The following is an 18,469-nucleotide window of genomic DNA, read 5'->3' on the forward strand; positions in this document are numbered from 1 at the left end:
AGTCACAGCTTTAAAGTAAATAATGTATGATTCATGGTCATGATTATGACCAAACATTTTCAAACACTTCGTAAAAAAAGTTGCAATGATTCCAATGGACTAAAACCGCACTAAGGTAGGTATAAAATATGTATAACGCAACGACGCCTTGATTAGCTTGTATTTACGAATTGCATCCTGTCATGCGCTAATTTAGACACTTATGGACCTACTTCTGCTCTGATTTTGCTTGTTTCAAGACTCATGTGTAGTGAAGTGTAGGTAAACTGACCAAAAGCTTTATTATTTAGGTACTTAAATTTAATGATTTTACTGGGTGTTTCCTTTTGCAAGAACCATAAATTAAAAGCACCTGGGCGACAGAGCTTCGCTCGGGCCAAAACTCGATAACAAGCGTTTTCCCCGAGATAAGACCTAGCCTAGATCGATTTTTCATCCCCGAAAACCCGTATGTACTACATCAAAATCGTTGGAGCCGTTTCCGAGATCCCCGAAATAAATTATTATGTATTTATACTAGCTGTCCCCGCGAACTTCGTACCGCCGAGCTAAGTAATAGGCAATGAATGTCGTGTTAACTTTTAGTTAAACTTTTACGTCCACTTGCAGGCTTTTTATTCTAGGTTTAATTAGTTTTAAGTCCTGTCAGATTCATTCAAGAACTGTCAGTTTAAGCCTTAAATCGAGATCTGCGTAGATTTTGATATTTACACAATACTCCATAGTACCTACAGTGAAACCTTTAGTCGAACCATTTGAGTCTCGGGTACTACCTATTTGCAACTTGTCATTTCGCAACTCTTAGGCCCACTTGCAGTAAACACATAAATCTCGAGTTAGCGTTAAGCTCAGTTTATTAGTGTCAAATTGTATGGAACTGTCAAGCTTAAGCCTGGATTAACTACTAAATCTAGATTTATTTTTCCTGCAAGTTAGTAAGGAGTGTTGTAGCCTTTTTAAATCTCGATTTAAGGCTTAAACTAACAGTTCTTGTATGGGTATGACAGGACTTAAGACCACTTACACCTAGATTAAAAAGCTTGCAAGTGGACGTAAGTGTCATAATAAATTCCCTTGTCAAGCAATGCAATGTCCCTATGACTTTTTCTATAATAAGGTTTCACAGCGGGTCACGCGATACAGTTAGTTCGAGGGTACCAAATGAGATTTTCTCGTACAAACTTAAATGTACCACATTATCCGATACCATGGGATTTTCGAAAATTTCTTTCAAACTGCAGATAAAATATCAACTGAAAAACCTGTTCACTAAGTTTCCCGTTCTATCTATCAACAAAATTTATGGGAGGTAGACTCAGTCTATGATTCTCCACATGTGTCCCCAAAATATTATTTGGATGTGTTAACGAAAATTATTAAGAAAAAATTCGTAACAAAACGGACACATCCATACAATATTTGGAGACACATATTCTGGAGACCCTGCATGTTTTTACAGCTCGGAATCATAGACTGAGTCTACCTCCCAAATTTTGTTGAAATTGGAGAGATAAACTCAGGGTAAAACGGTAGGTAGAAATGTGCATATTGGGTACGTATTATAATGTATAAGTTTAAAATACATATCAGTTGAAATACCTACAGTTGAAATACCGAAAATTATAAAATGTAATGCATCAAAATATATAAAGTTATTTGACATAAGTTCTAAACGCATGACATAAGGTTGAACAATAAACGTATAATTTATTATAAATATTATTAAACCTTTAAATATGAATTGATTTCTATTACATAAATATAAATAGATTTGTTACAAATTCATTCAATTTGACAAATATTTTTTCCAACTGTAGAGGCAGTATACGGAATTCTTTTATAAAAAAAAAACAAGAGAAGCGGCTTTCGTGCAACGAGGTTGCATACTTTATTAAAAGATCGGAAAAATTTACATTTTGGAAATATTTTGCTGTCATCATATTTATTAGGTATCGATATATTTTTAATACCATAAATCAAATTTAAGATTGTAATCAACACATTTGATCCTATCTCTCGCCACAGAATATATAATAGTACTAGCGTACAGAATGGCCACGCTCCGCCCCGCACCGGTTCGAGTTACCCCACCCCTCAAGCGCAGATTGCAGGAAAACCGCAGGAAAGCAGTCGGGTGCGCGACGCGATGTATGTCGGCCGCATGGCACTAAGTTCGGGAGCAATAATTTTGCGAAATCGTAACGATACACTACCTACTTTCTTTTTCAAAATAAATAGTGATTTCTGAAATTAACGCGATTAATACATGAAATAACTACCTACTGAATGATTATTTTATGTTTGTAGACGTATATCTATTGTAATTGAAAATAATAATGCTTAAAATACGCAGACAGACACATTTTAAGTAGGTTTAAATAAATCTAGGATATTCTGGCAGAACCGGATAAGTGTACAATATTTATTTTTTATACGGTTTTGCTAGATAAATAAAGCAGAAAACATTGAGTATGCCTATGTATGTAACTTTTTAAAAAAATGCACTTATTCTGTTTTGCCAGAATACCCTCGAAATAGGTAAGATTAACGATTACATTTATTTGCACATATCTAAGCCATACCTACATATATGAGTACCTTCAAATGTCATTGGTACCACTTATAGTACTATACGGTTTTGCAATAGTCAGCCCTGTGCAGCTTACGCATACATTGACGCGTGTACAGACGTCGTCGTGCCTATGTAGATTCGAGAACGCGTGGCCGCCCTGTGCTCTCGCTTTTTTCGTGTTGAAGTGAAAGTGACAGAACAAAGTGAAGTTCAAATATATTTGAAATTCATTGAATAGACCCATCACTGTACCTACTCAGCATTTAAAAAAAATAATTAAAAAGTTACTTTGTCTCACGGAGTGAGCAAAATGCGATTTTGCTCACTGATTTCTCATTGCAAAACCTGCCTGTTTGAGGTGCTGAGGTGAAAAGGTATTTGTCAATAATTCTACAAGCGAAGAATTTTGAAAAAATTGAGATTTTTTTTTCGATTTCGGTATACCTAAAGTACTTAGATATCCACTCTACCTTCGTAGTATTATTACAAACCTTAAATATGTATATACCTAAATAGATTCAGAACTTCACGTGTTTTGTTTTTAAAGTAATTTAATTCAAGGCCAGGCATACGGTTGAATGGCATTTCCTTTTCACTGTCTCTAGCTAGGTAGCGAGTTTCGTATAAGAAGTCCCAAAAACCTGGCAACCTTCATTTAAAACAGGAATAATTACCTCAGAATAAAATAAGACAAACTTTGATTTATTATTCTCTTTATTAAAACACCCTCCACAAATTCATCAAATGTTACATACACTCTGGTAAGCCATAAGATTACACAAATAAATTATAATATTTATCAATCTTATGGTTTTCGTTAGTTTTCCATGTTTTTCGCTATATTTACAAATTTGTTACATCACCATTGAAATATTAAGAACAATATTTACATTCCTCAACGTTTTACCGCTTCAGTCAATATTTTTCATTAGTTACAAACATTCATTAAACGCAAAAATACATACAAGGGCAGGGCAACCTCACCTTCACAAACGGAGCGGATAATTATGAAATTATGTGGAGCCATTCTAGCTTGGCAAAGCAAAACATTAATAACGGGATCTCGCATAAAATAATAAAAAGTATTGGAATGACAATTTATTTTATAACTTCCAATATACATAAAAAAACATAGTCTGTCTGTAAATGTCTTGAAACAAAATAATAAAGATTTAATTAGACTAACTTGTGACTAGAATAAAACAGTGCACTTTATTCGATCTACTTCATTTAGTAATTTAAAGACGGTTTCCATGGGTCTCTATACAATTTATTAAATTGAGAATATTGAAAGAAAATGTGTTGAACTAATAGGGTAAATATCTACTTATTATCTATTGGGCACAACTTTTCATACAAAATAGACGTAATTCCTTAACAAATAATCACAATGCAACACAACATCGAGTAATCGTGAGTTTTCTTATTAAATACAAATAGGTATACTTCGACAAACGTATACAATGTTTTGCAGTTGGAATGTTTATTTACAGACATTATCACATAATATTTTATATCTGTATTGTTAGCTACTTACCCTAATTATGTGTCTAATTCTGTAGTAGGTACTACATTTACATTCTTGTACATGCAACCGATACTATTATCGCTTTTTACATATACGTCTAAAATTCGTTTTATAAGTTTATTATTGCGATATTATTTAATGGACACTTCAAATTGGCACTTAAATGTTTTTCACTTAAAGTTTAGTCACTTTCGGAGTGTCAGATTTTCGAATATTAATTCACTTCTAATATTGGAATAGTGTCATATCACGTGGAATGCTAGTGGGAATGTCGGTGAGTGTGTCGTGTCGCGGGCGAACCACGCGGGCGTCGGCTGCCGGCGGCTCAACGGGGCAACGCTACGGCCATTAGAAAAGATGGTTGTTCGTTTTGGAGAGCGGGCCGAGATGGTCGGACAGGAGATAGTTCGGCGGCGCGACGCTGAGGAGAGGGAAGCCCGAGGGCTGGCGCAGCAGGCCACAGCTGCCGGCCCACTTGCCCGCGCTGCTCACCGGCGGCGCGCCCGCTCCGCCGCCCACCCCGCCGCCTAAACCGTTCAGCTCTTCACATAACTTATTCGCTGTAACAAAACAAACTTCATTCAAAACCTGAAACCTCCTAAATTTTAATACAAAATTAACTAAAATTTGAATTAGCATCTCTAATCTAAATTGCAGCATCACAAACAACCGGAACTCATACAAATCTGTACGAATATGAAATCAGACTGCAGCTCGACGGGCGGATATGAAATAATCGTGGTAACACAATTAAGCGCTAATCACCTAATCCTTGCCGCGCGGCTCCGTTGTTTATTCAAGCCTGAGTGACAATCGCGCGCACAATTAGCGCAAATGAGCCGAAGTGAAAATCTGGCGGCGCGGGCGGCGGCCCTAATGTGATTAATGCGGCCACAAGTCCGCCATTAGCGCGGCCGCAGTTCTGCGTCCGGCCCATAAAGCCTGACAATGGCTACGCACAAAACTAACTATATAAGGTAAACAACAACAGTAGGTACCTAAAGTTATTCAAACAAAATTAGAAACTCAATATCGCTCTGGATAGTATTATAATGGCTGTGAATAGTCAACTTAATTTAGGAAGTGAGTTGAGTGAATGTTTTGAGTCTTTTTTGCCAACGTTTGGTCAACAACTTTTCCCAATTTGAAAATGAATTTTTGGTAACGCAAAGATTGATCTATCTATTAAGCTTAGGTAAATACTTAACAATTAAATTTCCTGCTTACTAAGCTTTAATGAGTGTCAAAAAGGCTAAAAATAACGTTTTACATACAATCATTTAACACATAAATAAGTCGTAATTAACTTTTAAATTCATTTCATAGTTAAGTAGTTTAATACTTAATGTGTGACGTTAGATTAATTACACTGCATATGCAAGGATGTTACCGTCTCAGCGAGTGAAGTTACTTAACTAAAATGGCCCATTACTCTTCTTCTTAGGACATACTTAAATCATCGATTAAAGTACGATTTTTGGAATATTGTTTTACTACGAAATTTTATATGTTTAACGACATGTAATTTCGGTCATTGCTGGGAATGTTCAGCCATGGGCATATTTGAACTTGACCCAAATTCTTTGGTCACAGTAAAATGACAATAATTCTATTTTTAACAACACTTATCCGAATTAGAAGTGACGCGTTTATTTGTCGAAAGCAGCCTTGTTGTGCGCCCACGCAGCCTGCGACGCGCGGAAATAGCACGGGAATGTAGGCTGAGTCATTCCGCTATAATTTCGATCAATGCAACATTTGAGAGATTTTAGTTGTTGATGTTGAATCCAAAAATACATGGGGCCTCCGTCCAATAATAACATGGTTATAATGAAAACAAAGTACGTAACTGACACGATCTTTAAATATGAAATAGGGTAAGCGTATCTGTGTATGAACAGTGCTAGTGAATGAACAAAATGCACATTTTTTGAAATAATAAGAATTTTGTACGTTTCTAACACGCCTCGTTTTTTTTTCAATTAGCACTTTTACTTGTTAGGTTCTGGTAAATTTGCTTCGACTCCCAAGCAACATTTAAAGTCGACGTACGTATATTGTACATTTTTTTCTATGGGGCAGCATTGACGAAGAAGTTAGGTACTATACTTCTAATGTTGTTACTGTATTTGTCCCCGACATCTACCATTCATTGGGTATTGTTTTTTTTTAGACTTTAAAGACCTGATAGTGCTATTCATGTTCCCGTTCCCGTTAAAATCGATTTATGTTTAAAAACTTCGGCAACAACTAAGGGTTTAACATAAGTAGGTACCTAGATAAAGGAAGAAATTTAAAAACCATCCGTAAAAAATAACATTGTTTTTTTATAGAAATACTATAAAATACAGGAGTACAGACACGAATTTTTCCAGTATTTTCGATATGGATTTTACGGGTGACCGTAAAAGTAACAAAATTTGGAGTTGAAATAAAAATACAAAAAGACTCCAAAAACCAATCTTATAAAATGCAAACTTATTTTTCGCTGACTTTGACTTTGTACGGAAACCTTAGGATTGCGCGAACCTGCACTATCGGTTTTTTTAAATGCGAAGGTCTTTCCCTAGTCGATTACTTAGCTTAAATTCTAGCTGAATAATACGCACTTCCTCCCTCAAAGTAATGGCATGACTGATTTGAGTAGAGTTACGACACCCTGTTCGATATTTAAAAAAAAACACATTTTTCATCGTCCATGGCTTCACCGCCAAGATATCAGCCAAAAATAAATATTCCGTCGCCATGACGTACTTCATAGCTACATCAACACATTAAACTATCACCACTCACTGCTTGGAACATTCCGCTCTATTGACGTAAATAGGCAGAAAGTTTTCCAATCGATACTCACCGATATACTAACAAATTTTCCAGAATAAATACAAAGATGGCACAGATGTCCAGCAAAGAAATTTCTGAATTTATTCTAGGTACGGAAAACTAACGAACGAATTATAAACAATTTCTTGTAAATCACCTTTAATCCGCCAAAATACATTAGCGAGAGATATTATTGTTTTTCTTGTTTTATTTCTTTTTTGTTGTTGTGTTTAATAAACGTGCATAATCATCCTACTAAGATTTGTTTTGAAATTTACAGCGCATTGGTATCAACTTAGACTGTAAAGCTGAACATTTTCATTGAATTATAAATAAGTAAATAAATGAAAATAATAGCTAATAAATAGCTGGAAAAATATGCAAATTGAAGTGGCAATGGGCGGGCCAACATCGCTCGAAGAACAGATAACCGTTGGAGGAGAGAAGTCCTCGAGTGGCGACCACGAATCGAAAGACGGAGCGTTGGCAGGACTTCCACCAGGTGGACTAATGACATCGTGAGAGTTGCGGGAAACCGGTGGATGCAAGTGGCGAGTTGTCGGTCATTGTGGCGTTCTAAGGGGGAGGCCTTTGTTCAGCAGTGGACGTCTTCCGGCTGATGATGATGATGATGAAATAAATAAATATTATGAGACACTTGACACTAATTGACCTATTTAGACCCAAACTAAGCAATTAGCTTGTCAATAGACACTAGGCAATGTTAAACATACTTATATAGATAAATACATACCTACTTAATTACATATTAAACATCCAAGACCCAAGAGCAAACATTCGTATTATTCATACAAATATCTGCGCCGGCCGGGAATCGAACCCGGGACCTCATGCTTCGTAGTCAGGTTCTCTAACCCCTTGGCCATCCGGTCGTCTATTAAAATTATTAATTCGATTAAATACTACTATCGCATAAGCATTATATACTATATGCGTACGTGTATACCTACTCCTTCACGCTAAGACGGCTGAACGGATTTAGATGAAATTTGAACTTCTGGAATGACATATATTAAACTACTTCAGTAAAATCAAATAGACCGGAAACAAATCCCAAAATTTTGCTAGTATCAAATATTTTATTATAATTCCCATCCTTAAAATATATATATTCCAAATTGGCCACTATTCTAAAAGGAGACCTGTGCCGTGCCTGTGTTCATTATGATGATTCCGAATTCTATTAATTGGCCATAAGATTCAATCTGACGTGGTATACCACGTGGTATAAGTATATACCATATATACCAATCTGACGTGGTATATATACCATTTTGCTGCTTATTGAAAGGAAAGCTCGAAATAAATTTCCCGGTATTCGGTATTTTTTAATTGGTTTAGGTTCACTCGTTGAGTACATGCTCCTAAATATAAGGTTCGAGAGTCATATACAGGTTGTAAATAAGCTGTAAGAAGACAAGACAATATTTATGGGTTTTCGTGGAAAGCTGGTTCTTATATTGTCACATTCGCGCGCCCGAGGGTGGGCGGCCCGCGCCGTTATTTTAATCGTAAAATTAGAAATGCGCGTCGAATACTTTATCACGCTCTTACTACAATTTATCGCTGCGTTGCCCGATTTTATTGTAACTACCTGTATATAAACACTTAGCTTCATATTTTAATTTGGAAGAGAAGCGCCGTGGAAATGTTTTAATTCTAACGTAGTTACGTTGACTAAATATAGTGTCTCTAAAGCTAGGAGTAAAAACTTCCTGTTCAAAATTTTACTACGCTTTCTGATAACAAATGTAGAATAGATTTTTTCATAAAAACCGAATGCTTACGAGTCACACTTTCCTTAACAGTATAAATAAATTTCTGTGACACGTACAAAAATATTTACCTGCTGAAGTGATAGGCTTCAGATCGGGCGGGGAGAGGTGGGGCAGCGCGTGGTGCGCGGGCTGCGGCGCGGGCGCAGGCGACGCGGGCGACGCGGGCTTGTCGCGCTTGCCTTCCGCCTTCACTGGCGCCTCGCCCGCCTTTTGCTGCGCCAGGCGCTCCTGCTTGCGGAACTTGGCTCGCCGGTTCTGGAACCATACCTGGAAATAGAGGAAATAGTTGTTAGTTGATGAAAATAATAGTTACCTTAACTTGGTTTGCTTGTCTTTCGGACTCGAAACAAACGATCGGTTTTTTTTTAATTCATTTGAATCTTCAGAAAAACGAAGAAAGCCGACGAGTCCCGAGCGACATTTTCATTCTAGCTGTTTAAGCTTCTATTAACTTAACAAGAAATTGTAGCTGTTGGTGTCCTTTTAAACGTGAAAGAGGCATAAAAGATGAACGAGTACACCAGTACTCTATAATTATACACAACTATACCAGCAGGTCTCATATCGGCAGATAATTAGTTCGAGCCGTGCACATTGATTACTGGACAGCACATCAATGACGCGAAAGAAACGTAAAAACGTAAATAAAACGGGAAATAACAAAAAAAATATAATGAAAACGTCCGGAACGTACGTGGGCTCGAATAAACAAACAAAGTTAGCGCTCGACCCGACTAATGGGAACGCATCCCATGCATCGCGCGCCAAATTTTAATGCAAACCGTTTTATATTCGTTCGAATACGAGCCAATCGGAATTGATCATAATTCGATTTGGTGCGAGAGATAATTGCAACTGCCACTGGCGCTGATTGGCCCGCTGCGATAAAAACTGCGCGCGAGGCTCCGGCACAATCATACGCACGCCTTGTTTGCTCCCCCGCGCTGATGATGTTTGCTCGCCTTTACTCATTTCTTCATTAAACTCCAGTACAAATCAGTTTAGAAAACACAGAGCTTACGTTATCATTATCAACCTCGACTCATTTTCAAAATTCAATCGACCGTCGTCAAGATTAAAATTGCCGTATCGCAAATTAGTAGTTATAGGTAGGTAAGTACCAAGAAAGATCACAAGTGTTATAAATGTACATCACAGGACGCCTACGGACATGACGTAAATTACCCTTGGCAGTGGTAATGACAAACGTTAATGATCTAGACGGTACAGTCAAGGGCAAAGATATCGACACGGCCAAAGTTGCAATAATATCGTTTTAAAAAATATATATGACGTATGAAGTGCGAAGATTTAGGGGCTGTTTCACCATCCATTGATTAGCGTTAACCGCCGGTTAAATGTGATGCCGTCTCCGTCTATTCGAACAAAACAAATAGAGACGGCATCACACCTAACCGCCAGTTAACACTAATCAATGGATGGTGAAACAGCCCCTTATTTTTATTTTATTTTATTTTATTCGGAAAACCAACAGCTTCAATTAACTAATACAAAACATGTAACAATAAAGCTAATTAAAAACTTCCACAGATAATACGAAGATATGAACAGATTAGCACAAAGAAATGGAAAACAAAACAGAACATTTTTGAACAAACAAAAAAATCAAAGAGGCGACTGAGCCCTAGGATGAGGAGCAAATAAATTGGATGCTATACGGTTTCTTACTGCAGCAGGCTTTAATCGGTACAGATCTAGACTCTGACACAGTTCGTTCATCGACCTCGCAGCTCGATAAAGTATGAATTTTTACGATATTTTTTTTCGCATGTGGTAACGCCAAAGGTCGATAGTTATTTCTAATAGATGCTCTGGGAACACCAAAGTTGATATTATTTAGTAACTCTGGCTATCAACGGATCCTGATAAGATTTTTGTAAGACAAACAATATCATTTATCTTTCTTCTCAAATCAAGGGGTAAAAATGGTACCTTATGGCTATCGTGGTAACTTAGATGGATAATTTTCGATTTAAACTGTAGAAATTTTAAAAACTTCCTTTGAATAGTTTCAATACGATTAATATATATGTGATAGCACGGGTTCCACACCACGGATATAGCGCACAAACGAACAATATAACACCTTGACAGTTTTAAGTTTCTGAAAATTAGTAGAACTTCTCATGATAAAACCTAGGGATTTGTAAGCCTTCTTTACAATTTTATTGATATGGTTATCAAACAGTAATTTTGAATCTTGATGCAGACCAAGATCCCTACTTGAATGAAAGTACATTTCGGATTCCTGATGAGTTAAGCGTATAAGTAAATGATATTGGGCTAGGTCTGCGAGTAAAAGACATTGTTGTAAGGCACTTGGCAGATGTATATGATGCGTCAGTATTTACTGTGTTCCTTTATTACTTGTTAAGAGTACATACTTGTTACTCTCTAAATACCTTAACAGAGCTGAGTGGCGTGAGTAACGATCACCAGAAAGCATGGCTTGTCTCTATACCTCATCATTCCAGCCTATATATGTCCCACTGCAGGGCACAGGGCTCTGAAGTTGTAGGTATCTTCGTGATTTTAGTTTTATTTTTACTATTGGCGATAAAAATATCGTGAAATAATTTGTATAATTATTGCTTCGAGAAGGCTTTGAAAATTAAGCTGTATATGCTTTTTGCTTGTGTTAGTGAAGCACTCGCCGCGGATTGATGATGAACGGGGTTCGATTGTCCATTAACACCTTTTTGTTTTCTCAGTTTGTCTTAGTTTCAGTTTAATTTGACAAACATAATATTAAACCTTAATGAAGGTATGAGCAGCTCACTATTGACTGACACCAAGAGGTGAGAAGAGTAGTTTAGTTTAGTGTCAGCATACACCAGAGTGAGTGCAGCGACAGGTGCAGCAGCTGGAGACGCTTCATCACGCGGACAGCTGACGGCCGCGCCGCCGCCCGCGCATCGCGATCATTACGGTTACGACCCGACTGTAAGTGGCCAATGAGTATGCCCTCTATGCAGTTCAAGAATCTGTCAAAAGATGACGCGAGCCAATCGCTCAGTATGATGTACGTTTGCTATGTAGCTACTAGCTACCTAATGATTTTCCGGCACATGCTAACTTTAGATTTAGAATTTATGGATTGTATTTATTTGGTAAAGTATAAGTAGAGCACGTTCAAAACATATTTTCGTACATTTGTTCAGCAAATGAACTCGAAGATTGCTGAAGTTCATTATTTCGTCGAATTCGTCTAAGAGAAAATCAGTGCTGCCGAGTGGAAAGGTCGTACGTACGTGCCCGGGGTAACCAAGCGGCGCGAGTCCGCACGGCGGCTAACGAACGCCGCGCGCTTGATTGGCCGCCGATCCGCCGTACGCCGGCCGATCGCCCGGAGCACACCCGCCCGCATTATTTCCGAATTGGAAAAAATCAAAGTTCCCGCAACCCATGCGGCATCCGCAAACAAACAAATAATACAAGAGCTGCCGCCAATACAAATGAGCACCGATACGATGCCGTGGCGAGCGGAATGCGAAGTCGAAGCGAAGCCGAGCGCGGCCCGGGCAAATAGACGTCCGCCGACGGGTTTGTTTGCTGAGATGTTTATTGAACACGATGCGTGCTCCTGCGGCAAATATTTATTTTATAAAATTTATTTATGGTTTATGCTATCTAATTTACTCTGCTCTGAACCTACGTGACGCACGAAATTGACATTCGTTTCATTTCACAAAAATACTGGAATCTCGGTCGTAACTATCGATTAACGATTTATTTTTACTGGAGTAGTGATATACGTAAATGAATGGTGACCAATAAATACTAGTAAATATACAAGCAAATGTCAATAATAAATAACGGGTGGGCAATTAAGCGCGGGGTCGGAACAATTGAACAGAGCATCGAAATGCACTTTGCAAATGAACCGAATTGGCCGGGAGGGGGCGACGATTAATGTAATTAAACGTGAGATGCACACGCCTGCAGATGCCGTCTCCGTACACATTAACTGATAACATGCATTAAAGCATCATTATTATTAAAATTATAAATGTAAAAGGTGCTTTTAAAAACTTCCTACCTTTTTCAGTAGCTATATACAAATATAGTTGTCATATTATTTTTTGCTATTGTAATTTACAACTTTAATACTTACATACTTTTACATATACTTTGTTGTCACGATTTATCAACTGAACTTTAAATTTCACGCGAGTTCTTTAACACACATTAAACACTGATTTTTAAAAAGTATTTTTTCAATAAATAGGTGTAAACAGTAAGTAGCTAGGTGTATTTAGTTAGAATAGTACTTACGTGCATGGTAGAGTATAAAACGCTTGTTTAGTAGCGCAAATCACGAGCTCGTTAGCTATTTGCGAATTAGGCAATGCCTATTGTGTTGCGTGCCCTAACACCTTCACCTATGCGTGACAGTTCAAACCATAGCCTCGTGATGGGCTAATATTTACAATATTTTTATATACTTAATATACATATCTTAATATATCTATCTTTGAAGTCGGGGAAAGTTATCAAACAAACGGTAGGTATTATCTACAACTTTAAGTTGCACCATCAGTCCGCTAAAATAATTTAATTAATATTTAACTGTACGATAAAAGACTTCCGAGCGACACAGTATGTTGCTATATTCGCTGTTATAATTTAAAGAGCACAGCTTGTACAGTTTGTCTAGCAGCAGTCACCTCACACAATCCGCAAGGGGTAGTTTAATACAGTTCCCTCAGCAAACAGAGGCGAGCAACAATGGCTGAGTATTAAAATAAACAGAGTCCTGCGTCGCCATGTGGCACTGCGGCGACGAATAAACACCAAACAGCCAGCCATAATGTATTCAGCAGCAAGCTGCACGGGCCCGGCCACTCGCTAACTTACGCTGACAACTTCGTCTTTGATTTCCTAATAAATGTACTAAAACTAAAACATGCCGCAGAATGCACTAGCCAAAGTCTCCGAACCCTATTTATCTTTCAACGCGCTGTTTCAAACTCAGCTCCACCCTACATTATTTTACATAGGATGAAAAGAAAATTGGAAAATCATTTCTCTCAGATCATTTGTCATTGAATTAGGCGAAGCAAGGGAGCGTCATGTGTTCGGCATATCATTTGGCACGGGAACATAAAAAATGCTTGGCGGTGCCAAACGCAGCGGAAACATTGAGAGTGACATTAGTTGAAACGTCATGGTCACATTTACATGATCAGACGTTTATGAAACGTAACCTTCCGTAGGACAAATAACATTTAAAAAATACTTAGTATATTTGAAACTGTAAATGTAAACTGAATGAGGGCTATCGTTTTTTGTCTCACTAGATGGCGCACTGTTGCGTGAGGTTTTTAAGTATGGCTTTCAAAGTCTGTTATTACGGGCGTAAAAACAAATTTTAGATTAAAATCATATTTAATACACCTTAAAACCGTACCATAAAAATATCGAGCATGCCACAGTGTTGCATAGTCCCCGTTTTGTTCGGAAAAAAGGGAGGACAAAGGTTTCCGAAAGACAAAACTGTCTCAAAACACAGACATTAATTGCCCCGGAACGCATATTTGCCATAATTAATTTCAGATATTGCAAAATATTCACAAAATTATTCTAATTATAAATAAACCCGCGTAGCTCACCCAAAAACTATGAGATTTGACATTTCGGACACCTCACGCTACACTAGCGCCTCTAGTGGCGAATTCATACGCGATAGCCCTCATTGGTAGGTTGGCAGACTCAATTCAGTTCAATAGTGATAGATAATATTCTGATAAATTCCAATAGAATAAAGAGCCGAAGTTAACTAACTGAGCTAAAATCCGAAAGTAACGTTGTCAAAGTAAAACGTTAATGAAATTTCCTTGAAATTTCTGTTAGAATTTTACTGCGCACGAAACCGCGTAACAGGTTGGCGATGTTTGCGCTGTCAACTAGCGCTAGCTCTATGTACAAAGGTTCGGGCGTCTTGACACGTTGTCAGAGGGCCCGAAGCATGAAAACCGTGAGGCCGCGCGGAATGATCTAATTGTATTCATTAGCCCGGCCCGGGCGCGCAAATATTGACTCCGACTCCGGCCGCCTGCCCCGGGCGCCCGCTCCGCCTCTACTCGCGTCGCCTCCGAGTATGCGAGCATCCGTAGCAAAAACGAATTCGTATTGTACGTAATCAAATATTTTAATAAACTTCACCACTTTTTAGATAAAACAGAAGAGTTGAAAATTGCATATTGTTTAAAATATCGCGGTCGACGATAAATTTAAATTAGACCGAGGGGTGACCTAGCTTCGTTCAAGAAATTAAGGAGACCTTGAGTGCAATGATGAATTTGCCTAAACGCGGTTCTTTACGAATTCGATTTACTGTGTCAAAAACTTTCGGTTGCTGTGAATATACATTCACATGGTTCAATAAAAACTGTTAAAACCAGTTTCGAAAGACCTAATGTGCATCACATACGGACATTGCTCGTAACTTATATATATGTGTCTTATCTTAAACAGGTGGTGATACTCACAACGTAGACCATAGACACCTAATTTTAAACAGATACTCACAACGTAGACCATAGACACCTAATTTTAGTGTCAACTTTTATTTTTTTCATGTTGACTTTATAACTTTCAATAAGTACCTACAAGTAAACAAAAAATTGTAATAAAAGTAGGCATTCTTTTATAATTACATATTTGGTTTACTCGTAAAACCTCAAATCCAGGTTCAACGGAATGTAGGTACGTTTAAAATAACAATATAGAACGCAACTCTAGCCGTATAGCCATTAGAGCGCGTCTGATTATTTTGAGTGCTTTGTTCTATCCAATATTATTGCCGGTGACTGTACCGTCAGACGTAACAACTCTGCTTTCGCAGGTACAGCTGCTCAAAAACCTTGGTAGAGTCGACTTGGGAATGTCGTGTTGCCAGAACTGATCATACATAAAGATATTTTAGATAATATTATTTTTAATAAATACAATCGTTCTCAAAATATATCAGCCGCAGCCGTGATAACGTATATTTAAATTAGAAAGCAAATATTCGTGTTTAACTATGCGAAAACTTCAAGCGTCTTGCTATTACAATTTAAAAGATCACTCCTTTGACAGACAGCAACTCATTTATAATCCCATTTACATCTTTTAGGTGTGGAATCCTAAAAATACAAATGTCATAAAAACGAAATGATCACTGCAAATTTCAATAAGTTTAAATTTTAACCTGTGCCAATAGGCACTGGCGAGAGTTCACGCGCCTATATTTGAAAGTAAATCAATCGAGCAGCGGTCGAGCGATCAAACACCGAACACACCCCCCTGTTTATACTTAGCGGATGAAAAGGCAACACCGAACGCCCCGGAATAATATTAGCTACCCTCGATAATCCATCCAATTCTGCCACCTTCAGAATACACGGTTAAAAGAACCTTACCCGCTCCCCAATACAGCTGAATTCTCGTTATATCTATCTCTACTCTTGTGACATTTTATAGTCGATCGTCATTTTTTACTAACTGGTAACATGTGTTAACATTTGCTGATAATCCTGGATTAACACATCATAATAAAGAGATGAATGCGTAGTTTATTCAAGCCGTCTGTCGGTCTATTCGACGGCGTTTAGGACTGTCGACAGGTGTGCTAACTCGACTCATCCCGTTTAATTGAGTTTTGTTTACTAATAAATAAGGATTCGCTACGTATAAATGTCATGTGTTTCTGATTATGACTTTATGACATAGTAAGTTCCTTATCTTTTTAATAGCATATAAAAGGAGACTCTACTTTTTTTATCGTATAGGGGGCAAACGAGCAGGCGGATCGCCTGATGGTAAGCGATTACCGTCGCCCATGGACACCTGCAATACCAGAAGAGTCACAAGTGCGTTGCCGGCCTTTAAGGTAGGAGTACGCTCTTTTCTTGAAAACTTGAAGGTCATATCGGTCTAAATGGTGAGGATGGAAGTGTTGTCGCGTAGGTAAATAGGCAAGTTAAATAGGTAAGTATCAGACTTTTTGTATCTGAAATCTACGTACACTGAAAAAAAAAAGATTTATCAACAGTAAGTACCAAAAAAATTGTTGCTTGTAACATAACTGAGTGATTACAAAACTAAGTCCTACTAGTATTCCTAGCTAAAAGTTAGATGTTGTAACGTCTTACAAAATCAGTTTTGCAATTTTAGCATAATGTTGGTTCCTAATTAGTAAATTTTGGTTAAACGTCAATAGCCAAACTAGTTCGGCTATCCTTTTTTTAACCGACTTCAAAAAAAGGAAGAGGTTCTCTATTCGTTTGTATTTTTTTTTATGTTTGTTACCTCAGAACTCCGTCATTTATTGAAAAAAAAATAGGCTGGGATGATGATGATGATGATGAAGTCGGTGCCTCAGCACGAGCCAGCAGGAGTGGACCTATAGTCCTCTACTTCACTTACATACCTACTGATATTTTAGACTTCAATCACTCCTGCTGTCTCGTGCTGAAGCACCGATTTCAGACTGATAGAAAATTAATTTTCATGGTTTTTTGTAGTCGGTTCAATTTTTTGTTATAAAATTATTTTTCAGTGTAAATGGACGGAACGATTTAAATGTTTTGTCATATTCTAAAGTAAGCGCATGAACGTTGGCTATATTTGCATGTAATGTTGGTAAATTTTATGAGCAGTAATAATAGAGTTAAGTTTTTGACTCGGCTGTAACTTGCCACACAATCATCTCACTAGATTAAAATGTATAAAACCCATTGTAGTGGGTTAGTATAGGCGTATAGGTATGATTAATCTACAATTATACTATATATACGAGTAATATATTATGAGTATAGCAGAATACAGTAGGATTGCAGATACATAATTTAAGCATAAGTAAATATTTATAAATACCTACCCACTAAACGCGCAGACACCTGCGAAAAATTTTAATGCATTGGAAACTATAGCCCAAGCCCGCTCATTCTGAGAGGAGGACTGTGGCTCCCACTAGGACGTATATAATGCAGATTGGATGACAATGTAAATATAGGTACTCAGCAAAAAAACTAATATTAAAAACTTTAACAAAAACTAGTGTTTTCATTAAATGATAAACAGTATGGTGTATTTTTCGCGAGTCAATGATTTTTTAATGACACTGACTGGATTACAAAAAGCAAGTAGCCAAGTACACCCTCGACAGATGCGCCCGTGGCACGCGCACGCGCCATTACACAGAAACCCCTGCTTTCATAAATAAACACCAGTTGAGCTTCAAACTAATGATGAATCTCATAAATTACTAAATAATATACTACGAGTTTATTTTGTTATTCAAAGTACTAAAGGAAATGTCTCGTTTCCCTCTCATTACTGGGTAAACTGGAATAAATCACTCATTAATTTCGTTAATTTCACTGGAATAAATTAATTGTTGTGTTTAGGTACTAATGTGCCACAAAGTGCATAAAATATACAAATACATAAATACCTACATCATCTCACTGTCTTCGGTCTGTATACATCCTACTGCTGGGCACGGAGCTCCTCTTTTCAGAATGAGAGGACTTGAGCTGTAGTTTCCACGCGGACCCATTGCGGATTAGGCATTTCACACACACACGATTTAACTTCTTCGCAGGTAAAGGAAGGCTTCATCGCGAGAATTTCTTTAAGTGATAAGCTCATGGCAATTTTCAAGAGAGAAGATACACCACCTAGCCTGGTAGCATGGTGAACGGTTGTGTTGCTCCGATGATAAGCTCTGGTTGAGTT

The 18,469-nt window shown here is 37.6% G+C and overlaps 1 protein-coding gene across 2 annotated transcripts in view; it reads right to left on the reverse strand.

The window, feature by feature from the left end:
* Nucleotides 1-3,290: 3,290 nt before the first annotated feature.
* LOC141443409 (uncharacterized) overlaps nt 3,291-18,469 on the reverse strand; it is a 40,852-nt gene continuing 25,673 nt past the window's right edge. Inside the window, exons 3-4 of one of the 2 annotated variants that reach the window (XM_074108683.1) lie at nt 8,791-8,989; nt 3,291-4,660 (exon numbers count right to left, since the gene is read on the reverse strand). In XM_074108683.1, coding sequence (XP_073964784.1) covers nt 4,449-4,660; nt 8,791-8,989 — 411 coding nt within the window. In that variant the 3' untranslated portion in view covers nt 3,291-4,448. Of the gene's footprint in view, nt 4,661-8,778; nt 8,990-18,469 lie in introns of both variants that reach the window. The other variant, XM_074108674.1, reaches the window with a different exon arrangement.

Source organism: Choristoneura fumiferana, chromosome 2 (assembly GCF_025370935.1).
Source record: "Choristoneura fumiferana chromosome 2, NRCan_CFum_1, whole genome shotgun sequence".
In the NCBI taxonomy this organism is placed as follows: Eukaryota; Metazoa; Arthropoda; class Insecta; order Lepidoptera; family Tortricidae; genus Choristoneura; species Choristoneura fumiferana.